Source organism: Cebidichthys violaceus, unplaced genomic scaffold, assembly GCF_023349555.1.
Source record: "Cebidichthys violaceus isolate CVI_PGR_0920_01 unplaced genomic scaffold, fCebVio1.0.p SCAF_29, whole genome shotgun sequence".
NCBI classification, from domain to species: domain Eukaryota; kingdom Metazoa; phylum Chordata; class Actinopteri; order Perciformes; family Stichaeidae; genus Cebidichthys; species Cebidichthys violaceus.
In genome coordinates, this window is record NW_027176472.1 from 2,622,613 (window position 1) to 2,647,220 (window position 24,608).

Below are 24,608 nucleotides of genomic sequence, written 5' to 3' on the forward strand. Positions count from 1 at the left end.
AGATGGGCTTGAATTTTTAAGTTGACATGTGACTTATTCACACAAATGAAAAGACTTTTACTGCACATACTACCCCTCTCCAACAATATTGCACATTGGCCCTCTTTCTTGATGTTCCATGGTCCCCCATCCCCAGAACATTACCAGGATTTTACTGAGTTAAATTTTAACTCCTCCACTTCTTTCAACCTGCATTCACACTTTGAACACATCATAACTGTTACAACAGCCTGCTGCACTCTATCAATCTACATATCCAGCAATAAATCAGTACTTTGGACTGAGACACACCTCACCTGACTCACCTGAGACAAAGCAGAAAACAGGTTTGTCTTTCTTCCTCACTAAAGAGACACGCAGACTGAAAACAGACGATCAGATTCACCTTCAGAACAAACTAACAACTTCATCTGAGAGAGTTCAGCTACAGGAGAGAAAAGAGGAAAACTACAACACTGCTGCTTCAACCTGCTGACGCTCCACACACTGAATGTGAGTTTGACTAAAAACAGTGAAGTTAGTAGAGGAGGGAGGGGAGCCATGACTGATGTACTTTCTGTGTTTTCAGCTTCACTCAGAGACAAAATGGCTTCCAGAATACAGGAGGATCTCTGCTGTCCGGTCTGTCATGAAGTCTTTAGAGATCCTGTTCTTCTGTCATGTAGCCACAGCTTCTGTAAAGACTGTCTGAAGAGCTGGTGGAGAGAGAAACCAAATCAGGAGTGTCCAGTTTGTAAGAGAAAATCTTCAAAATGGGAACCACCTTGTAACCTGGTGTTAAAGAACCTGTGTGAGAGTTTCTTACTGGAGAGAGATCAGAGAGCTTCAGAGACTCTCTGCAGTCTGCACTCTGAGAAACTCAAACTCTTCTGTCTGGATCATCAGCAGCCAGTGTGTGTCGTCTGCAGGGATTCAGAAAAACACAGCGACCACAGATTCAGACCCATCGGTGAAGCTGCTGGACAACACAAGAAGAACCTTCAGGAAACTCTGAAGCCCTTAAAGGAGAAGTTAAAGGTTTTTGAAGAAGTTAAAGTGAAGTCTGATCAAACAGCAGAACACATGAAGGTCCAGGCCCGACGCACAGAGAGGAAGATTAAGGAGCAGTTTAAGAAGCTTCACAAGTTTCTAGAGGAGGAAGAGGAGGCCAGGATGGCTGCACTGAGGGAGGAAGAGGAGCAGAAGAGTCAGATGATGAAGGAGAAGATGGAGGCTCTGAGCAGAGAGAGAGCAGCTCTTTCAGACACAGTCAGAGCCACAGATGACGAGCTGAGAGCTGAAGACGTCTCATTCCTGAACAACTACAAGTCTGCAGTGGAAAGAGTCCAGCAGCGCCTCCTGCTGGAGGATCCACAGCTGCTCTCAGGAGCTCTGATAGACGAGGCCAAACACCTGGGCAACCTGACCTTCAACATCTGGAACAAGATGAAGGACATGGTCTCCTACACTCCTGTGATTTTGGACCCAAACACCGCTGATCCAATCCTCATCCTGTCTGAAGATCTGACCAGTGTGAGACCAGGAGAGAGACAGCAGCTTCCTGATAATCCAGAGAGGTTTGATGACTACTGGTCTGTTCTGGGCTCTGAAGGATTTAACTCAGGGACTCACAGCTGGGATGTCGAGGTGGGAGACAGTAGAGACTGGTTTCTGGGTGTGTTAGCAGAGTCTGTCCAGAGGAAGGGATTCATACCATCTGGATTATGGGGAATAAGGTTTTATAAAGGTAAATACTCAGCACAGGCAGTACCAGGTCCAGTAACTGAATACCTGGTGCAGAAGAAGCCCCAGAGGATCAGAGTGAATCTGGACTGGAACAGAGGAAAGGTGTCGTTCTCTGATCTTGATACTAACACACACATACACACCTTCACACACACTTTCACTGAGACGATGTTTCCATTCATTACCACTGCTAATAAACTGAATATAATACCAATGAAGGTCCGTGTGACAGTGAAAGTGAAAAATCTCCGAACCCATAAGGACCCATAACAGTGACACAGTCGTCACAGACACTTTAAATATACTGGAAAGTTCCTTATACAGTTTTATCATTGATTTTAACTCTGGAAGTCCCTAAGTGACACATAGGGAACATCCTGCTGAGGTCATGTGACAGTGAGTTAGTTTGTGTACCAATGACATCACCTCCAAAATGGCTGCCTGGCTGGTCAGCACATTAAGCAGAACTAGCTCTTTTCAAAAAGCTTGTTTTTGTTTCTAAAGGTCAGTTTTAACACATTTAACAATTGTTAACATGTCCTGCATTACAGCTAAACTGTTCTAACCATATATCACAAACAAATTTGTGTCTAAAAAGTTCTGAAAACATTGTTGTGACAGATATGTCACATCGTGCTTTTAAATTTATAAATAGTAATGAGCTGCTAAATTCATTTAGTTGATTCATTATTTTTAATTTAAACATGTTCTTTTGTTAAATTCAAAAGACATTTAAACAAAAAAATAGATGAAATTATTCAAATTAATTTTGAAATTACGAAAGAGAAATGTCCATCTCAGTTAATAATACACACAAACTAACAATATTTAAATCTCCAATTTTGGTCCTATTTCAAATTAATTTCACGATACAGTGTTCTGGATGCACCGAAGATCATCCAAGGAGAAGACATTTTTGTCTCGTAAAACAAATCTGAAAAAGATGTTTGGGTTAAATGCAAATAAAAAGGCAAATCTTTGTTATTAAGAAAAAAATAAGCCAAGTTGATGGGTTTTCAAATGAGGAAAACATCTATATGTAAACGCCTAATGTGACATATATGTAACATTTTCAGATCTCGGGGGTAGTATTTAGAAAATATTTTCAGAAATGTGTTCCATGTGGTCCATTTAGTCTGTTTTATATCCCCTATAGTTTTCCTTTAAGGTTTGGGTTCTTATACTTGCTCCCATTCCTACAAGTTTTACTCTTCATACATCATTTTTAGTCAACATGTAGAATAAATTGTGGTCATGTGAGCCTGAAAGTGACAGGAACTCCAACCAGCTGCTGCTCAGACATTCATGTTAGCTGAGACCAAAGAATTCTGGAGGACATCAAACGATAGCAGTTTTCTAACCTGCTCCCACGATCACATCTTTCACACACTGTGTTCATCAGGGTTTTTAATCTCTCACTGTATATAATAAAAGCGATAGGAGTTACAACCTTTGACTGGGAAGCAGGAGTGTGAGAGGTGAGCCTGAGCTTATTCTATGCAATGACCTGTCTGACCGAGGAGTCACTGACAGTTACCAACAGTCTGCTTTTTGTTTCTATTGGTGACCTTTGCATATGTAAAATGATTTTCACTTACTTTAATTTTAAGTTGTTGTTTATTATTTTTGGCTTGTGTGTGTGGATCAATGAAGACCAGCAACCACTTTGTGGAAGCTGATGGAATAAAAATAAAGATTAAATCATCCATGTATCAATAACTACATGTTTGAGGGGCCAATCATTGATCAGGTACAACAAACTTTATCTTACATTCTGGTGTCAGTTTTCATAGTTTCAAAACATTAAATTAAATGTTTAGTATATGAAATGTACACAATATATACATATAGAATGATCTGAAATATTTGTACAATTTTGATTTGATCATTAAATATAATAAATAAAACACGATTCTGTCTGTAAAAGTGTTTTCAGTGAGTTTCCATCAGTTGAGTTCTGCCTACAGCCTATAGTTTATCCTACAGCACCATTCCATCTTCTGATTAACTGCTCACTCTTTGTTGTGTTTATGACATTTGTTGGACTGGACCAGTGGAACTGTGAATTGTCAATATTAGTTTTAACCGTTAATTCCTTAAAGAGTGACTTTGAGTCTGGCAACGATTTCGGTGACAGCCCACAATGAACGGCTTAATTTTTCCTAATGTACAGTGTCATATTTTTTTGTAGTGACAGTGTACCAATACATTACTATATAACATAGAGCCACAGATTTTGGTAGAAGGCAATAAAATGTGAAGTTAGGGAATAATAAAGTAATAATATGAAGTCGCTCAAGTCCAACAAGTGTTAAAACAACAAATTGCCAATTTTCAGGCTAGATTTTGTCACCTTAGGTCCGAGCCGAGCAAGCCGTTTCCCTCTGTTTCCAGTCTTCATGCTAAGCTAAGCTAGCCGGCTGCTGCCGCTGGCTTCATTATTACTGTACAGATGAGAGTCGTAGGCATTTGGATCTTTTCATATCACTCTCAGCAAGAAAGCAAAAAATCTTGAGGCTCCTCCTATATCTAAGGTTTGACTGTCGGCTGGATCCTCCCTTCCATCCTACAATAAACCTTACAGGGGAGTTTGAGCAGCGTTACACGCCGAAAATTGGAAGAAACCCACCTGTCTCCCTTTTTAAAAATAGGAGCAACCACCCCAGTCCCCCACAGACACTGTCCCTGACTTCAACGCAAAACTGAAGAGTAAGACCCTAGACCCTTGGGCCAACCAAACCCCAAAACCCTCCTTCTTTAGCTTCACCGTTGTGAGTGTTTAAACACAGTCCACTGGGATTCCATGTCCCAGCCTCCCTTGGAGTGCACAAAAAAAAAATTCTTCTGGAGGTGGGATTTGAAGACCTCGCAAACAGGGTACTCAGCCAACCATTTGCAGTTCACTCTCACTACAAGTATGACTTTTCTGGCAGCCTCCCCTACCATCTGATTCAACTCACCACCAGGTGGTGATCAGTTGCCAGCTCTGCTCCTCTCTTCGCCCAAGTGTTCAAGACATATGGCCACAGATCTGATGTTATGACAACAAAGTCACTCGGGTTCAGATCAGGCAGACCGTTCCTCCCAATCAGCCCCCTCCAGGTTTCTCCATCGTTGCCAATGTTAGCCTAAAGTCTCCCAGCAGAACTAGTTTAGAGTCAGTGCCTTTTCAAGGATGCTATCCAGAGACTCCAAGTACTCCGACCTGCTGTTTGATGCATAAGCACAAACAACTGCCACAGACTTTCTCTCAGCCACTCAAACTTTCATAGAGGTGACCCTTTTGATCCCCAGGGCAAGCTCCATCAAAGTGGCCTTCAGCCGTGGGCTTGTGAGTATCCCCACACCTGCCCAGCGCCTCTCATCCTGGGCCACTCCTGAAAGTCCAGTGCCTCTCCGCAAGTTTGGTTCCAGAACCAGTGCTATGTGTGGAGCTGATCCAAACTCTATCAAGTTGATATCGCTCCAGCTCCCAGACCAGCTCCGGGTCCCTTCCCGCCAGAGAGATGACATTCCACTTCCCAAGAGCCATAGACGCCAGCGTTTGTCACGCCTAGGTTCCTGCGTTTGTCTGCCACCCATCTCAACAAGAACCCAATTCCAATGCCTATCCCTGCGAGTGGTGTACTCCATGTAGATTTTTCAGGCTGGGTCTGGCCGAGCCCCATGCCTCTAGGCCCGGCAACCAGATACTCACCGGGAAGCTCCCCTTCCAGGTCTGGCTCCAGAAGGGGGAGGTGCTACAACTGCTTTCTGGTCTATTTATTGTTCTGGCCCTTCCCCAGGGAACACTTTGCCCTAGGAGACCCATCCAGGAGGTATTGACCCTGACAAGAAACTTCCTAATGTCTACCTACATTCAGTCTACCTTTGAACAGAAACATAATTCTTGCAAATGCCTGCTGTAAACTATCTGTCTACATATCCCGCAATGAATCAGTACTTTGGAATGAGACACACCTCAATATTACATGTGAAGCAACAACATTCATCAGAGGAGGTGTGACAAAGCTCCACCCTCACCTGACTCACTTGAGACAAAGCAGGAAACAGTTTGTCTTTCTTCCTCACTAAAGAGACACGCAGACTGAAAACAGACGATCAGATTCACCTTCAGAACAAACTAACAACTTCATCTGAGAGAGTTCAGCTACAGGAGAGAAAAGAGGAAAACTACAACACTGCTGCTTCAACCTGCTGACGCTCCACACACTGAATGTGAGTTTGACTAAAAGCACGACTCAAAGATAAAGTAGATTTCAGTGAAGTTAGTAGAGGGGGGAGGTGAGCCATGACTGATGTACTTTCTGCGTTTTCAGCTTCACTCAGAGACAAAATGGCTTCCAGATCAGAGGAGGAGCTCTGCTGTTCGGTCTGTCATGAAGTCTTTAGAGATCCTGTTCTTCTGTCATGTAGCCACAGCTTCTGTAAAGACTGTCTGAAGAGCTGGTGGAGAGAGAAACCAAATCAGGAGTGTCCAGTTTGCAAGAGTATATCTTCAATGGAAGAACCACTTTGTAACCTGGCGTTAAAGAACCTGTGTGAGTCCTTCTTACTGGAGAGAGATCAGAGAGCTTCAGAGACTCTCTGCAGTCTGCACTCTGAGAAATTCAAACTCTTCTGTCTGGACCATCAGCAGCCAGTGTGTCTCGTCTGCAGTGTTTCAGAAAAACACAGCGACCACAGATTCAGACCCATCGATGAAGCTGCTCGACAACACAAGAAGAAACTTCAGGAAACTCTGGAGCCCTTAAAGGAGAAGTTAAAGGTTTTTGAAGAAGTTAAAGTGAAGTCTGATCAAACAGCAGAACACATGAAGGTCCAGGCCCGACGCACAGAGAGGAAGATTAAGGAGCAGTTTAAAAAGCTTCACCAGTTTCTAGAGGAGGAAGAGGAGGCCAGGATGGCTGCACTGAGGGAGGAAGAGGAGCAGAAGAGTCAGATGATGAAGGAGAAGATGGAGGCTCTGAGCAGAGAGATGGCAGCTCTTTCAGACACAGTCAGAGCCACAGAGGACGAGCTGAGAGCTGAAGACGTCTCATTCCTGAACAACTACAAGGCTGCAGTGGAAAGAGTCCAGCAGCGCCTCCTGCTGGAGGATCCACAGCTGCTCTCAGGAGCTCTGATAGACGAGACCAAACACCTGGGCAACCTGAGCTTCAACATCTGGAACAAGATGAAGGACATGGTCTCCTACACTCCTGTGATTCTGGACCCAAACACTGCTTATCCAGAACTCATCCTGTCTGAAGATCTGACCAGTGTGAGAGTTGGAGAGGAACAGCAGCTTCCTGATAATCCAGAGAGGTTTGATGATTTTCCTTCTGTTCTGGGCTCTGAAGGATTTAACTCAGGGACTCACAGCTGGGATGTCGAGGTTGGAAACAGTACAGACTGGTTACTGGGTGTGTTAGCAGAGTCTGTCCAGAGGAAAGGATTCATACCATCTGTATTATGGGCAATATGGTTCCATGAAGGTAACTACTCAGCACAGTCACCATCAGCTCCACTCACTGATCTCAACCTCCAGAAGAAGCTCCAGAGGATCAGAGTGAATCTGGACTGGAACAGAGGAAAGCTGTCGTTCTCTGATCCTGATACTAACACACACATACACACCTTCACACACACTTTCACTGAGAGGCTGTTTCCAATCATCACCACCACTGTTAATAAACTGAATATATTACCAATGAAGGTGTGTGTGACAGTGGAACAGAGCAGTTAGAGATAAAGATCATAAATATATTCATGATATTGATTCTTTCTTAAAAGGTAAAAGTCACTGAATTTAACCCGTTCAGCTGCACATGTCCTCCTGCTCTCTCATTATTCCAAACATATTTATTTTTGTTTCTTTTATTGGTGTGAATGCTGGAAGCATTTATTGGAATTAACCAATGTTCTACTATGGCAAGAAATATATATCATTATTTTCATTCCACCACATTTATTGTCATTCAACTCCAACATTTTACAACATAGAAACTTGATTCGATCAGCTTGATTAGAACATTACAGCCACTACTTTTAGTATTCATACCTTTAATATATTCAGTAATAATCATTGGAGGAAATACTTAAACATTTCTAAAAGTTTCATGCATTATCTACTAACTCATACTTTCAGCCAGAAACTCTAAAATCTTTAAAATGTTCCACATCTTTCGTACATTATGGGTGTAATTTAACTTTAAATTCACATTAAAACGTTTTTAATGGGAATTTAGTAAAGCTTAGTAATAATATCCCTCTCAGATGTTTACATTGGTGTGTATTGGACAGAATGTTTAAAGCTAGAGTGGATGACCTCGCAGTGGAAAGGAGCGAGACAATCTTTTGAAAAAAGTATGTTAAACTTGCTCCCATTCCTACAAGTTTTACTCTTCATACATCATTTTAAGTCAACATGTAGAATAAATTGTGGTCATGTGAGCCTGAAAGTGACAGGAACGCCAACCAGCTGCTGCTCAGACATTCATGTTGGCTGAGACCAAAGAATTCTAGAGGACATCAAATGATAGCAGTTGTCTAACCTGCTCCACGCTCACATCTTTCACACTGTGTTCATCAGGGTTTTTAAACTTAAGGGTCTTTAATTTTAAGTTGTTGTTTATTATTTTGACTTGTGTGTGTGTGTGGATCAATTAAGACTAGCAACCACTTTGTGGAAGCTGATGGAATAAAAATAAAGATTAAATCATCAACGTATCAATAACTGCATGTTTGAGGGGCCAATCATTGATCAGATGCAACAAACTTTATCTTACATTATGGTATCAGTTTTATACAATATATACATACAGAAGTATCTGAAATATTTGTACAATTTTGATTTGATCATTAAATGTAATAAATAAAAAATGATTCTGTCTGTAAAAGTGTTTTCAGTGAGTTTCCATCAGTTGAGTTCTGCCTACAGCCTATAGTTTATCCTACAGTACCATTCCATCTTCTGATTAACTGCGTATTCTTTGTTGTGTTTATGACCTTTGTTGGATTATACCGGTAGAACTGTAAATTGTCAATATTAATTTAACCTCTTATTCCTTAAAGAGTGACTTTGAGTCTGGCATTGATTTCAGTGACGGCCCACAACGAACGGCTTAATTTTTCCTAATGTACAGTGTCATATTTGTTTGTAGTGACGTTGTACCAATACATTACATACAGAGCCATAGATTTGGGTACAATGGAATAAGATGTGAAATAACTTGTTCTGGGAATGAGGTGGACAAGAAATCTGTTTTAAGCATCAGTCTCCTCTGATCTGATCAATGAATGAAATAAACTGAGCAGATAAAGAACGGAGATGAGATAAAGATTCACTGTTTATAAGAAACAGAGCGTTCAAGAACTTGTGTATAAATGCTGAAGTAGTGCATCCTTTGCCATGAGAATGAAGTTCTGAACATAAAGTATGAAGTACAGTTCTGCTCATGTTAATGTATGTGCATTGTTCCTTCTTAAATATAATAAATATAGTTATTTCAACAGCAATGATAAATGTTTTTTTATATCTGTGTCTCTTTAGTTGTGTTTAAAAGGTGTTTACTGAACAATACATTTTCACAAATTAATTTTTAACATTCAAAATTTCCCACCAAAACAAACTGACTGTGTGGCCTAACAAACATGTTGACTATTTCTGTAAAAGCCTCATTTACAAAAGTGTGTGTTGACATCTGCTTATGGTCGTCTTTATGACACATTGCCACCATCTGTACTCTCTGACAGATGTAGCACCTGTTCAGGTTTCACAGTTCAAAGACGACCCAAATGCAGATAAACACAAAACATGCGAGAGCTTTGCCTTCCGACTCAGCTCCCTCTTCACCACAGCGGTCCGGTACAACGCTGCACCGAAGCATCTGTCCAGCTCCTGCTCCATTTTACCTTCACTGGTGAACAAGAGATACTTTCCTCACTTACTTACTTACCCCCAACCTGGTTATTGTTTTACTGACTCTCATCCCGACCGCTTCACACTCTGCTGCAGACCGGCCCGGTGCATCCTAAAGGTGACGTTCTGATGGAGCGAACAGAACCACATCGTCTGCAAAGAGCAGAATCGCAATTCTGAGGAGCCCAAAACTGGACACTCTCTTCTCATCGTCTGGGCAGGATTTGTATTTCTGCGCCGTGAAATACAAACGTTTCAGATTCAGTGTGAGGCTCATAAAGATAGATGGGCTTGAATTTTTAAGTTGACATGTGACTTATTCACACAAATGAAAAGACTTTTACTGCACATACTACCCCTCTCCAACAATATTGCACATTGGCCCTCTTTCTTGATGTTCCATGGTCCCCCATTCCCAGAATATTACCAGGATTTTACTGAGTTAAATTTTAACTCCACCACTTCTTTCAACCTGCATTCACACTTTGAACACATCATAACTGTTACAACAGCCTGCTGCACTTTATCAATCTACATATCCAGCAATAAATCAGTACTTTGGACTGAGACACACCTCACCTGACTCACTTGAGACAAAGCAGGAAACAGTTTGTCTTTCTTCCTCACTAAAGAGACACGCAGACTGAAAACAGACGATCAGATTCACCTTCAGAACAAACTAACAACTTCATCTGAGAGAGTTCAGCTACAGGAGAGAAAAGAGGAAAACTACAACACTGCTGCTTCAACCTGCTGACGCTCCACACACTGAATGTGAGTTTGACTAAAAACAGAGAAGTTAGTAGAGGAGGGAGGGGAGCCATGACTGATGTACTTTCTGTGTTTTCAGCTTCACTCAGAGACAAAATGGCTTCCAGATCAGAGGAGGAGCTCTGCTGTCCGGTCTGTCATGAAGTCTTTAGAGATCCTGTTGTTCTGTCATGTAGTCACAGCTTCTGTAAAGACTGTCTGAAGAGCTGGTGGAGAGAGAAACCAAATCAGGAGTGTCCGGTTTGTAAGAGAAGATCTTCAAAGGAAGAACCACCTTGTAACCTGGTGTTAAAGAACCTGTGTGAGTCCTTCTTACAGGAGAGAGATCAGAGAGCTTCAGAGACTCTCTGCAGTCTGCACTCTGAGAAATTCAAACTCTTCTGTCTGGACCATCAGCAGCCAGTGTGTGTCGTCTGCAGAGATTCAGAAAAACACAGCGACCACAGATTCAGACCCATCGATGAAGCTGCTCGACAACACAAGAAGAACCTTCAGGAAACTCTGGAGCCCTTAAAGGAGAAGTTAAAGGTTTTTGAAGAAGTTAAAGTGAAGTCTGATCAAACAGCAGAACACATGAAGGTCCAGGCCCGACGCACAGAGAGGAAGATTAAGGAGCAGTTTAAGAAGCTTCACAAGTTTCTAGAGGAGGAAGAGGAGGCCAGGATGGCTGCACTGAGGGAGGAAGAGGAGCAGAAGAGTCAGATGATGAAGGAGAAGATGGAGGCTCTGAGCAGAGAGATGGCAGCTCTTTCAGACACAGTCAGAGCCACAGAGGACGAGCTGAGAGCTGAAGACGTCTCATTCCTGAACAACTACAAGGCTGCAGTGGAAAGAGTCCAGCAGCGCCTCCTGCTGGAGGATCCACAGCTGCTCTCAGGAGCTCTGATAGACGAGGCCAAACACCTGGGGAACCTGACCTTTAACATCTGGAACAAGATGAAGGACATGGTCTCCTACACTCCTGTGATTTTGGACCCAAACACCGCTGATCCAATCCTCATCCTGTCTGAAGATCTGACCAGTGTGAGACCAGGAGAGAGACAGCAGCTTCCTGATAATCCAGAGAGGTTTGATGACTACTGGTCTGTTCTGGGCTCTGAAGGATTTAACTCAGGGACTCACAGCTGGGATGTCGAGGTGGGAGACAGTAGAGACTGGTTTCTGGGTGTGTTAGCAGAGTCTGTCCAGAGGAAGGGATTCATACCATCTGGATTATGGGGAATAAGGTTTTATAAAGGTAAATACTCAGCACAGGCAGTACCAGGTCCAGTAACTGAATACCTGGTGCAGAAGAAGCCCCAGAGGATCAGAGTGAATCTGGACTGGAACAGAGGAAAGCTGTCGTTCTCTGATCCTGATACTAACACACACATACACACCTTCACACACATGTTCACTGAGAGGATGTTTCCATACATTTGGACTGATGATAAACTGAATATAATACCAATGAAGGTGTGTGTGACAGTGGAACAGAGCAGTTAGAGATAAAGATCATTATTAAATTCATGATGTTGATTCTTTCTTAAAAGGTAAAAGTCACTGAATTTAACCCGTTTAGCTGCACATGTCCTCCTGCTCTCTCATTATTCCAAACATGTTTATTCATGTAGTGTGAAAGATATGAGCGTGGGAGCAGGTTAGAAAACTGCTATTGCTTGCTGTTACACTCCAGAAAGAATTTACACTCACATCTTTCACACACTGTGTTCATCAGGGTTTTTAATCTCTCACTGTATGTAATAAAAGCAGGAGTGTGAGAGGTGAGCCTCAGCTTAAATTCTATACAATGACCTGTCTGACCGAGGAGTCACTGACAGTTACCGACAGTCTGCTTTTTGTTTCTATTGCTGACCTTTGCATATGTAAAATGATTTTCACTTCACTCTGTCATTTTAAGTTGTTGTTTATTATTTTGACTTGTGTGTGTGGATCAATGAAGACCAGCAACCACTTTGTGGAAGCTGATGGAATAAAAATAAAGATTAAATCATCAATGTATCAATAACTGCATGTTTGAGGGGCCAATCATTGATCAGATGCAACAAACTTTATCTTACATTATGGTGTCAGTTTTATACAATATATACATATAGAAGTATCTGAAATATTTGTACAATTTTGATTTGATCATTAAATGTAATAAATAAAAAATTATTCTGTCTGTAAAAGTGTTTTCAGTGAGTTTCCATCAGTTGAGTTCTGCCTACAGCCTATAGTTTATCCTACAGTACCATTCCATCTTCTGATTAACTGCGTATTCTTTGTTGTGTTTATGACCTTTGTTGGATTATACCGGTAGAACTGTAAATTGTCAATATTAATTTAACCTCTTATTCCTTAAAGAGTGACTTTGAGTCTGGCAATGATTTCAGTGACGGCCTGTCACAACTTCAGCCAGGCTTTAGTTTTTCATTTGTCTGTCTCCTGTTTTGCCACACTAACTCTCATGTCATTTCAGAATCTGCCACTCCCCCCCGCTCTGCACTAATTGCTGATTTCATTTCACCTGGCCTGCCCCACCTCCATACTCACCTGCTCCTCATCAGCAATCAGCCCCTCAGTGTATATGTACCGGCCCATTTCCCTCAGTTCTCTGCCAGATTGTCTAGTGTGTTTCCCTTGCTATCCAGCAACCTGTCATTCCGATTCTGATCCTGATTATTCGTGTATTGACCTGCCTTTTTGGACTTTGGACCTTCCCTTTTGCCTGCTCCCACTGGATTTGTTTGCCACGCGGATTACTACCTGGTTTGACATCTGCTGGTTATTAAACCCGGTTTCTACACCTGAACTGTTTTCTGTGTCGTGCTATTGGGTTCTTGTCTGTCGTTTTGTGATACCTGACAGTACAATCTGGCCAAAAATGAACCCAGCCGACATGGAGAAAATAAGGCAGGAAATGGCAGCACAAGCTGCCGCCCTACACCATCATGAGAAGCAATTCACCGCTATGGCGACGGCTCTCCAGGAGACTTCTGCACGCCACAACCAACATTTGGAGGCTCTGAGCAATCAGCTTCAGCAGCTCATACAGCCCAGACAAACGCCAGCGGTTTCACCACCCACCAGTCCTTCTGTTCCCACTGTTCCGGGTCCAGAACCCCGCCTAAGTGCTCTGGAGCGCTTTTCTGGAGCTCCAGGTACCTGCCGCTCTTTTCTGACTTTGTGTAAATTGACTTTTGAACTTCAGCCTCTCGCATATCCCACTGAGAGGTCAAGAGTGGCTTTCATGATCACCCAGCTTACTGGGCGGGCTCGGGACTGGGGCACCGCTGAGTGGGAGAAGCAGTGGGCTTTCTGTTCTTCTGTGACTGCCTTCTCTGAGGGTCTTCGGAAGGTGTTCGATCATGCTACCCCTGGTCGAGAGGCTGCTCGTGGACTGTTAAACCTGGTTCAGGGGAACCGGAGAGTGACTGATTATTCCATTGAGTTCCGGACACTTGCTGCGGAGAGTGACTGGAACGCTTCCTCCCTGACTGACGCTTTCTACAACGGCCTTTCTGATGGCATCAAGGATGAGCTGGCGGCTCGGGATCCTCCGACTGATTTGGACACGCTCGTCGCCACGGCCATCCGCATTGACGAGCGTCTCCAAGAAAGGAGACAAGAGAGAGCGCTGATCAGTACTCCCCGGAGCCTTCCACGTCCTCCATCGTCGCCTCCCACTTCAATGTTTTCTCCTCCCGCCGGTGCCTCTGGAGACCCGGTTGAACCCATGCAACTTGGCCGGACCAGGCTGTCAGCGGCTGAACGACAGCGGCGCCAAAGGGAGAACTGCTGCATGTACTGTGGGCAGGGAGGTCATTATGTGTCTTCCTGTCCAGTAAAAGACAGGGCTCACCAGGAATCCAGAGGGCGCTGGTGAGCCATATCATGAACTCTGAAATGCCCTCTCGTCCACTACTTCACGCCCAGCTCGACTGTAATGGACAATCACATGCTGTCTCTGTCCTCATTGACTCCGGGGCCGATGCCAACCTTCTGGATCGTGGTCTTGCCATGCAACTGGGTATTAACCAGGAACCCTTGGTCGAGCCTATCAAGGCGACTGCTCTGGATGGGCGCCTCCTCTGCACAGTAACCCACCGCACTGTTCCTCTTCATCTGGGCATATCGGGTAACCACACTGAATCACTTACCTTTCACCTGATAAATACTCCTCAGCACCCAATCATCCTGGGGTTTCCTTGGTTAATAAAACATAATCCACATATTGACTGGGGGACTGGTTCCATTCTACAATGGAGTGAACATTGTCATGCGGTCTGTCTGAAATCTGCTTTGCTACCTGCCTTCAACACCTCTTCCTCAAATGAGCTCCCAGATCTCTCAGGTGTCCCATCCGAGTACTATGACTTAAGGGAGGTGTTCAACAAAGTACGGGCCACATCGCTTCCCCCACACCGCCCGTACGATTGTGCCATTGACCTCCTCCCTGGCTCATCACCGCCAAGGGGGAGACTCTTTTCTCTGTCAGCCCCTGAAACCAAGGCCATGGACGACTACATTAACAACTCACTGGCAGCAGGCATCATCCGTCCCTCTTCATCCCCTGCTGGAGCCGGATTTTTCTTTGTGGATAAGAAGGACAAATCCCTCCGACCCTGCATCGATTACCACGGTCTGAATGATGTCACCATTAAAAACCGGTACCCCCTCCCACTCATCTCTTCTGCATTTGAACTGTTACAAGGGTCTTCTGTGTTTACCAAGCTTGATCTCAGGAATGCCTATCACCTTGTTCGCATCCGGGAGGGGGATGAGTGGAAGACGGCGTTCAACACCCCTAGAGGCCACTATGAGTACCTGGTTATGCCTTTCGGACTCACTAATGCTCCTGCAATATTCCAAGCCTTAGTCAACGATGTGCTCCGGGATTTTCTCAGTGTGTTTGTGTTTGTATATCTTGACGATATCCTCATCTTTTCAAAGACTGAACGGGAACATGTGCAGCATGTCCGCAGTGTTCTCCAGAGACTCCTAGAGAACCAGCTGTTTGTGAAAGTGGAGAAGTCTGAGTTCCATGCCACTGAGGTGTCGTTCCTGGGATACATCATTTCAGTTGGACGTATTCATATGGATCCCACCAAGGTTAAAGCAGTGGCGGATTGGCCGGTTCCCACCACTCGGAAGAAGCTTCAACAGTTCCTTGGGTTTGCCAATTTCTATCGTAGGTTTATCCGCAACTATAGTTCTGTGGCAGCTCCCCTGACAGCCCTCACCTCCCAGAAGATAGCCTTCCAATGGTCCCCTGCTGCAGAAAGGAGGTTCAAGGAGTTAAAATCACGGTTCTCTTCTGCTCCCATTCTCATCTTTCCAGATCCTGAACACCAGTTTGTTGTGGAAGTGGATGCGTCAGACTCCGGGGTGGGGGCAGTCCTGTCTCAGCGGTCAGCTGAGGACCAAAAGTTACACCCATGTGCTTTTTTCTCCCGCAAGTTGTCCCCAGCAGAAAGGAATTATGACGTCGGAAACCGGGAGTTACTGGCTGTCAAACTGGCTCTCGAGGAGTGGAGGCACTGGTTGGAGGGGGCAAAGCATCCGTTTGTGGTGTGGACAGACCACAAAAACTTGGAGTACATCCGGTCAGCCAAACGGTTGAACTCCCGTCAGGCCAGATGGGCATTATTCTTTAATCGTTTTGATTTTACCCTGTCTTATCGCCCAGGTACAAGGAACGTCAAACCAGATGCCCTGTCCCGTCAGTTCCAGTCAGACAACTGTCCCACACAGCCTGAGAGTATCCTCCCCACTAAGGTGGTCATCGGCGCAGTTACCTGGGACATTGTGGACAAGGTAAAACGGTCCCAGGCCGACCACCCGGCTCCCAGTGCCTGCCCTGATGATCGTCTGTATGTGCCTGTGAGTCTCCGCTCTCAGGTCCTCCAGTGGGGACATTCTTCTCGCCTTGCCTGTCACCCAGGGGTTAGGCGCACCCTAGCTCTGCTAAAGCAACGTTTCTGGTGGGCTTCCATTGAAGAGGACACCAAGGAGTTTATCGCCGCTTGCCAGATTTGTGCTCAGCACAAGACTGCTCGCCATGCCCCTTCTGGTCTTCTTCAGCCACTGCCTATTCCTCATCGTCCATGGTCCCATGTCTCACTTGACTTTGTCACCGGACTGCCTCCCTCAGAGGGTAACACCACCATTCTGACTATTGTGGACAGATTTTCTAAGTCTGCTCAGTTTGTTCCATTGCCTAAATTGCCATCTGCCAAAGAAACAGCTGAACTTATGTTACATCATGTTTTCCGTCTGCACGGCCTCCCCTGTGATATTGTCTCAGACCGGGGGCCACAGTTCACTTCTCGTTTCTGGACAGAGTTTTGCCAGCTGTTGGGGGCCACGGTCAGCCTATCCTCTGGGTTCCATCCTCAATCCAACGGACAGACGGAACGGATGAACCAGGAAATGGAGACTGCCTTGCGTTGCATTGCATCCCAGACACCGACCTCCTGGTCCAAACAGCTTCTGTGGGTGGAGTATGCTCACAATACGCTTCCAAGCTCAGCAACAGGGCTTTCTCCTTTCCAGTGCTCTCGGGGATATCAACCTCCACTGTTCCCGGAGCAGGAGCGAGAGGCCAGGGTCCCATCTGTCCAGGCGTTCATCCAGCGCTGTCGGCGCACCTGGTGGCGGGCCCGTTCTGCTCTCCTGCGTTCGTCCAACCGGTACCAGAGAAATGCCAACCGCCGTCGGATCCCTGCACCCTGCTACACTCCTGGTCAGAAGGTTTGGCTGTCCACACATGACCTCCCACTCCGGGTAGAGTCTAGGAAGTTGGCCCCAAGGTTTGTGGGCCCGTTCTCCATCACTAAGGTCATCAACCCTGCTGCAGTCCGTCTCCGCCTTCCTCGCTCCATGAGAATTCATCCCACCTTTCATGTCTCCAAGATCAAACCCGTAAAGGAGAGCCAGCTCCAGACCCCCGCCACCCCCCCGGCTCATTGACGGGGGTCCTGCTTACTCTGTCCATCGTCTCATCAAGTCACGACCGCGGGGAAGGGGTTTTCAATACCTGGTCGATTGGGAGGGTTATGGCCCTGAGGAGCGCTCATGGGTTCCAGCTCGTAACATCTTGGACCCTGACCTCATCTCAGCTTTCCATAGGGACCATCCTGACCAGCCCGGTGGGACGTCAGGAGCCGTCCCTAGAAGGGGGGGTTCTGTCACAACTTCAGCCAGGCTTTAGTTTTTCATTTGTCTGTCTCCTGTTTTGCCACACTAACTCTCATGTCATTTCAGAATCTGCCACTCCCCCCCGCTCTGCACTAATTGCTGATTTCATTTCACCTGGCCTGCCCCACCTCCATACTCACCTGCTCCTCATCAGCAATCAGCCCCTCAGTGTATATGTACCGGCCCATTTCCCTCAGTTCTCTGCCAGATTGTCTAGTGTGTTTCCCTTGCTATCCAGCAACCTGTCATTCCGATTCTGATCCTGATTATTCGTGTATTGACCTGCCTTTTTGGACTTTGGACCTTCCCTTTTGCCTGCTCCCACTGGATTTGTTTGCCACGCGGATTACTACCTGGTTTGACATCTGCTGGTTATTAAACCCGGTTTCTACACCTGAACTGTTTTCTGTGTCGTGCTATTGGGTTCTTGTCTGTCGTTTTGTGATACCTGACACGGCCCACAACAAACGGCTTAATTTTTCCTAATGTACAGTGTCATATTTTTTTGTAGTGACGTTGTACCAATACATTACATACAGAGCCATAGATTTGGGTACAATGGAATAAGATGTGAAATAACTCGTTCTGGGAATGAGGTGGACAAGAAATCTGTTTTGAGAGTCAGTCTCCTCTGATCTGATCAATGAATGAAATAAACTGAGCAGGTAAATACACGTAAAGGTAAAAGTAAAGAACGCAGATGAGATAAAGATTCACTGTTTATAAGAAACAGAGCGTTCAAGAACTTGTGCATGAACGCTGAAGTAGTGCATCCATTGCATGAGAATGAAGTTCTGAACATAAAGTACAAAGTATGAAGTACAGTTGATATCTCTACTGATATGGCTCATGTTAATGTATGTGCATTGTTCCTTCTTAAATATAATAAATAAATATTTCAACAGCAATGACAAATGTTTTTTTTATATTTGTGTCTCTTTAGTTGTGTTTAAAAGGTGTTTATTGAACAATACATTTTTACAAATTAATTTTGAACATTCAAAATTTCCCACCAAAACACACTGACTGTGTGGCCTAACAAACATGTTGACTATTTCTGCAAAAGCCTCATTTACAAAAGTGTTTGTTGACATCTGCTTATGGTCGTCTTTATGACACATTGCCACTATCTGTACTTTCTGACAGATGTAGCACCTGTTAAGATCACATCATAACTGTTACATCAGCCTGCTGCACTCTATCTGTCCACATATCCATCAATGAATCAGTACTTTGGAATGAGACACACCTCAGTGTTACATGGGAAGCAACAAAGTTCATCAGAGGAAGTGTGAATAAGCTCCGACCCTCACATGACTCACTTGAGACAAAGCAGGAAACAGTTTGTCTTTCTTCCTCATTAAAGAGAGACACGCAGACTGAAAACAGACGATCAGATTCACCTTCAGAACAAACTAACAACTTCATCTGAGAGAGTTCAGCTACAGGAGAGAAAAGAGGAAAACTACAACACTGCTGCTTCAACCTGCTGACGCTCCACACACTGAATGTGAGTTTGACTAAAAACAGAGAAGTTAGTAGAGGAGGGAGGGGAGCCATGACTGATGTATTTTCTGTGTTTTCAGCTTCACTCAGAGACAAAATGGCTTCCAGATCAGAGGAGGATCTCTGCTGTCCGGTCTGTCATGAAGTCTTCAGAGATCCTGTTCTTCTGTCATGTAGCCACAGCTTCTGTAAAGACTGTCTGAAGAGCTGGTGGAGAGAGAAACCAACTCAGGAGTGTCCAGTTTGTAAGAGAAGATCTTCCAAGATGGAACCACCTCTAAACCTGGCATTAAAGAACCTGTGTGAGTCCTTCTTACTGGAGAGAGATCAGAGAGCTTCAGAGACTCTCTGCAGTCTGCACTCTGAGAAATTCAAACTCTTCTGTCTGGACCATCAGCAGCCAGTGTGTCTCGTCTGCAGTGTTTCAGAAAAACACAGCGACCACAGATTCAGACCCATCGATGAAGCTGCTCGACAACACAAGAAGAAACTTCAGGAAACTCTGGAGCCCTTAAAGGAGAAGTTAAAGGTTTTTGAAGAAGTTAAAGTGAAGTCTGATCAAACAGCAGAACACATGAAGGTCCAGGCCCGACGCACAGAGAGGAAGATTAAGGAGCAGTTTAAGAAGCTTCACAAGTTTCTAGAGGAGGAAGAGGAGGCCAGGATGGCTGCACTGAGGGAGGAAGAGGAGCAGAAGAGTCAGATGATGAAGGAGAAGATGGAGGCTCTGAGCAGAGAGATGGCAGCTCTTTCAGACACAGTCAGAGCCACAGAGGACGAGCTGAGAGCTGAAGACGTCTCATTCCTGAACAACTACAAGGCTGCAGTGGAAAGAGTCCAGCAGCGCCTCCTGCTGGAGGATCCACAGCTGCTCTCAGGAGCTCTGATAGACGAGGCCAAACACCTGGGGAACCTGACCTTCAACATCTGGAACAAGATGAAGGACATGGTCTCCTACACTCCTGTGATTCTGGACCCAAACACTGCTGGTCCAAGACTCATCCTGTCTGAAGATCTGACCAGTGTGAGAGGAGGAATGAGACAGCAGCTTCCTGATAATCCAGAGAGGATTGATGGTTACTGGTCTGTTCTGGGCTCTGAGGGATTTAACTCAGGGACTCACAGCTGGGATGTCCAGGTTGGAAACAGTACATTCTGGTTACTGGGTGTGTTAGCAGAGTCTGTCCAGAGGAAGAGAGACATAACATCTGGATTATGGAGAATAGCGTTCCATAAAGATATATACTCAGCATACTCACCATCAGCTCTATTCACTGATCTCTTAGTGCAGAAGAAGCTCCAGAGGATCAGAGTGAATCTGGACTGGAACAGAGGAAAGCTGTCGTTCTCTGATCCTGATACTAACACACACATACACACCTTCACACACACTTTCACTGAGAGGATGTTTCCATGCATTTGGACTGATGATAAACTGAATATAATACCAATGAAGGTGTGTGTGACAGTGGAACAGAGCAGTTAGAGATAAAGATCATTATTAAATTCATGATGTTGATTCTTTCTTAAAAGGTAAAAGTCACTGAATTTAACCCGTTTAGCTGCACATGTCCTCCTGCTCTCTCATTATTCCAAACATGTTTATTTTTGTAATGTGAAAGATGTGAGCGTGGGAGCAGGTTAGAAAACTGCTATCGCTTGCTGTCCTCCAGAATTCTTTCTGTCAGAATTCTTTCTGGAGAACACTCCAGAAAGAATTTACACTCACATCTTTCACACACTGTGTTCATCAGGGTTTTTAATCTCTCACTGTATGTAATAAAAGCAGGAGTGTGAGAGGTGAGCCTCAGCTTAAATTCTATACAATGACCTGTCTGACCGAGGAGTCACTGACAGTTACCGACAGACTGCTTTTTGTTTCTATTGCTGACCTTTGCATATGTAAAATGATTTTCACTTACTCTGTCATTTTAAGTTGTTGTTTATTATTTTGACTTGTGTGTGTGGATCAATGAAGAGCAGCAACCACTTTGTGGAAGCTGATGGAATAAAAATAAAGATTAAATCATCAATGTATCAATAACTGCATGTTTGAGGGGCCAATCATTGATCAGATGCAACAAACTTTATCTTACATTATGGTGTCAGTTTTATACAATATATACATATAGAAGTATCTGAAATATTTGTACAATTTTGATTTGATCATTAAATATAATAAATAAAACATGATTCTGTCTGTAAAAGTGTTTTCAGTGAGTTTCCATCAGTTGAGTTCTGCCTACAGCCTATAGTTTATCCTACAGCACCATTCCATCTTCTTATTAACTGCTCACTCTGTGTTGTGTTTATGACATTTGTTAGATTGTACCGGTAGAACTGTGAATTGTCAACATTAATTTAACCTCTTATTCTTGACTTTGAGTCTGTCAACGATGTCGGTGACAGCCCACAATGAACGACTTAATCTTTCCTAATGTACAGTGTCATATTTTTGTTGTTAAATAATTAACTCACCATGGATTCTTTCTAGTGAAAAGGGCCTTAAATTAACAAATATATTCATGAAACAGGCAAAAATGAACCCCTGTGAAATCTGCCAATAAAAGTAACTTCATCCGAAGCAAAAACAACTACAAAGGAAGCAGCTACCCATCTTCTCTACAGATCACTGAATGTCATTTTACCCTCCCAGCCTCACCGAACTGGAACCTTCCACCTGCACAGGTAAGCTTAGGGTGAGGCAAACAGATATAAAGAATACATGATGCATTCATTTAAGGTTTCTTGGTTTCTACTGAAATTAGAATTCACCTCTGGGGACAGAAAAGTGCACCAAATGTAACAGAATTGAATTCACTGCAGAGTAACTTCTCCCCTCCTCGCTGCTGAGAGCACCTAAAGACGTGAACTGGGTTTTCACTGTCAGTGACTTAGCATGAAAAGCATGCATCAACACTACCACCAAGCATGAAGCTGATGTGATGAATAGAAGACATGAAAGTCTCACATAAAAACTCCAAATGACACATTCATTTGCCATGAAATTGAAATGGTGTTGGGAGGCATCGGCATCTCCAGAGCCAGTCTGTCCGGTCCCATTACGGGGGCAGGTGGTTTGAACATATTGCATATCACCAGAGGAGGTGTGTATTGATCCCTAAAGCGGTATTTCATCAAAAATACCACAAGGCAGATTTATTACGCACATCTGGTAGAGTTATACTGCACATAATCTCACAGATGTTCCAAAACTGTTGATGGACTTGCAGAAGTTAATTTAGTACCAGGGCTGTTGAAGGATATCAAGTCTGAAGTGCTTAATCTGTCTAATACAGAGTAATGTTTTTTTTTTTAGCAGGAAAAACAGCAAAGCAATAAAAGCATTACCAGCTGTGAGTTTGACTCAGTTTAGGCTGTCTGCTGTCCCACATAGTGAAGACAAACTGCGATAAATTAGCATAAAGACCAGACTAAGACAAAAATATTCTTCATATATAAAGTCTGTGCAACAAACAGCAATAGCATTTAGTAGAACATGCTATTCTAAAAAAAATAAAATAATACAAAATAAAGAGAGGCGTTTGTTTTTTAACAGTTTTGTCAGTGATAATGATTAAATTGTAAAAAAAAAGAAAAAAAAAAAGAGGGAGTGCTTCCAATGTGATATGGGTTTAAAAGCAGGTGTGTTCAGTTAATTTGGGATGGCCCTGGTTATTCTTCCAAGACTTGCAGAGTTATGTCTTGGCACAATAGTATGAAGAGAAGAAGTACAATAGATTTTGTAACTTTTATAATTATGTCTTAATTTAATTTGGGTAACAATCATGCTGTAACTTACAGTTCCTATTACTTGGGGGCTTCAAGGTGACGTAAACAAGAGTTCTTTGTAGGCTATGAGCTACAACTATAGCCCTGTTTCTTTATCTAAATTTGTTTATATTTTGTCTAAATAATGGCAAATTAGCCATTAGAATGAGGAGATTTATGGAAGTTTATTCATGATGTAAGTCACTAAAACAAAAAATATGTGCGTCATGTGTGTGTGTTCAGATTTGACTTAGCTATGACTCAGAGGAGGGATACAAATTTAGACACAAATGGGGCATTGAAGGTTTTAAAGTTGCCACAAAAATTGCAGTGCTTTGGATTGCTGAAGGTAAGTCTTGAGTGTAGACTCAATTCATTGGTTGATGAAGTTCTTTGGTAGTAAGAGGCCTAACTGGAAGCAGGTCAGGGGTGTAGGGGGCTCTGGATAGAGATAGAACAAATGTTATCTTTGAGATAGCATGTTTGTCGTCTGTCAGCTGCACTCTAACTGGTAGAGTCAAAGGGCATCGCTGGTTCTCGTACATTTCTCAAATCTCTCATGTGTTGGGCTCCAAGCGCCACAGCCTAGTACAACGCTTCCACCTCGCGATTGAGGTGTGGAGCCCCGAAAGCGAACCTGTACCTGACAAACACTGTTCTGGCAGCTGCTGCAGCCAAGCTGGTACCAAACTTCATGCTTCACATTCCTTTAGATCCCACCAGAAAGGCTGAGAGAGGATTCGTGACAACTGGGCAACCCAGAACCTCTATACTTCTTACCCAGGTTTGCGCCCTGGAAAAGTCACCCCAGACTCCCTCTTTGAGAGAGTAAACAACACGGAAGCTGGCAGTCTACGGGTTATTAGTCACACCCAATTGGCATAAGGAAACAGGTGCCATGTGTTAGTTTTGACGGTTGGGAGGAACAATTGTGTTCCACTGGTCAAGTTCAAGACCCACTAACGTCTGCCTCAAAGGGTGCTTGGGGCTTAGTGTAAAGCATGACAAGTTCATATCAAGGCTGCACCCTGTGAAATACAAAAAGATATCGATGATTCCAAGTCTTCTTATATCAAGCTGGAATGTCAGAACCATTCCCACAGGGTCCTCGAATAGCCTTGACCACATCGACTCCCGCAAGACTGCCATCATTGACCGTGAACTGGACCGACTCAATCTCAAAATTGCTGCTCTCCAAAAGACACAGCTCGCTGGAGCAAAACTAGTACACTACAACTTCTTCTGGCATGACCAGAGTGCAGAGGAGACCCAAGAGTGCGGCGTGGGCTTTGCAGTGAAGACCACCCTGCCTGCCATGACTGAACCACCAACAGGTAGCTCTTCATGTGTCCTTGCCATCTGTATATCCATCAGCAGTGGACCAGCCAACCTGCTGAGAGTTTACGCCCCGAATCTCTGCTCACCACCGCAGTGAAAAGAAAGGTTCTATGAGGAGCTCGACATGGCGGTTAGTATCAACCCAAAGAAAGAGCATCTGTTCCTTCTGGGGACTTCAACACTTGGGTAGGCAGCGACATGAATCCACACCAGATTGACTTGGTCACTTTGGAGTGGGGAACATGAACGGGAATGGGCAGAGAATGTTAGAGCTGTGTTGTTACCACAAGCTCTGCGTCACATTTCTCCAGACCAAGAAAGCAAGGATGAAGGCAGACTGTTTTGGCATCAACCCTCATCGGAATCTTCTTCTTTCTCCTGGTGTTGAACACCTTCACATACCTAGGGTCCA

The 24,608-nt window shown here is 44.1% G+C and overlaps 4 protein-coding genes across 4 annotated transcripts; all 4 read left to right on the top strand.

Moving 5' to 3' along the window:
- Nucleotides 1-357: 357 nt before the first annotated feature.
- LOC137880646 (nuclear factor 7, ovary-like) lies at nt 358-3,815 on the top strand. The gene is made up of 2 exons (XM_068722125.1): nt 358-492; nt 569-3,815. The coding sequence occupies exon 2, from the start codon at nt 586-588 to the stop codon at nt 1,993-1,995; it is 1,410 nt and encodes a 469-aa protein (XP_068578226.1). The 5' UTR covers nt 358-492; nt 569-585; the 3' UTR covers nt 1,996-3,815.
- Nucleotides 3,816-5,801: 1,986 nt separating this feature from the next.
- On the top strand, nt 5,802-9,225 carry LOC137880641 (nuclear factor 7, brain-like). The gene is made up of 2 exons (XM_068722118.1): nt 5,802-5,943; nt 6,045-9,225. Exon 2 carries the CDS (start codon nt 6,062-6,064, stop codon nt 7,451-7,453), a length of 1,392 nt encoding a protein of 463 aa, XP_068578219.1. The 5' UTR covers nt 5,802-5,943; nt 6,045-6,061; the 3' UTR covers nt 7,454-9,225.
- A 1,035-nt stretch (nt 9,226-10,260) lies between these two features.
- Nucleotides 10,261-12,793, top strand: LOC137880761 (nuclear factor 7, brain-like). Its single transcript, XM_068722282.1, has 2 exons — nt 10,261-10,402; nt 10,479-12,793. The coding sequence occupies exon 2, from the start codon at nt 10,496-10,498 to the stop codon at nt 11,882-11,884; it is 1,389 nt and encodes a 462-aa protein (XP_068578383.1). The 5' UTR covers nt 10,261-10,402; nt 10,479-10,495; the 3' UTR covers nt 11,885-12,793.
- A 6,163-nt stretch (nt 12,794-18,956) lies between these two features.
- Nucleotides 18,957-21,194, top strand: LOC137880651 (E3 ubiquitin-protein ligase TRIM35-like). The gene is made up of 2 exons (XM_068722135.1): nt 18,957-19,091; nt 19,168-21,194. Exon 2 carries the CDS (start codon nt 19,185-19,187, stop codon nt 20,571-20,573), a length of 1,389 nt encoding a protein of 462 aa, XP_068578236.1. The 5' UTR covers nt 18,957-19,091; nt 19,168-19,184; the 3' UTR covers nt 20,574-21,194.
- The last annotated feature ends 3,414 nt before the right edge of the window (nt 21,195-24,608 follow it).

Excerpts from the sequence above, each read along its gene's own strand:
- LOC137880646 (XM_068722125.1), top strand. The coding sequence starts at position 586 with ATGGCTTCCAGAATACAGGAGGATCTCTGCTGTCCGGTCTGTCATGAA.
- LOC137880641 (XM_068722118.1), top strand. The coding sequence starts at position 6,062 with ATGGCTTCCAGATCAGAGGAGGAGCTCTGCTGTTCGGTCTGTCATGAA.
- LOC137880761 (XM_068722282.1), top strand. The coding sequence starts at position 10,496 with ATGGCTTCCAGATCAGAGGAGGAGCTCTGCTGTCCGGTCTGTCATGAA.
- LOC137880651 (XM_068722135.1), top strand. The coding sequence starts at position 19,185 with ATGGCTTCCAGATCAGAGGAGGATCTCTGCTGTCCGGTCTGTCATGAA.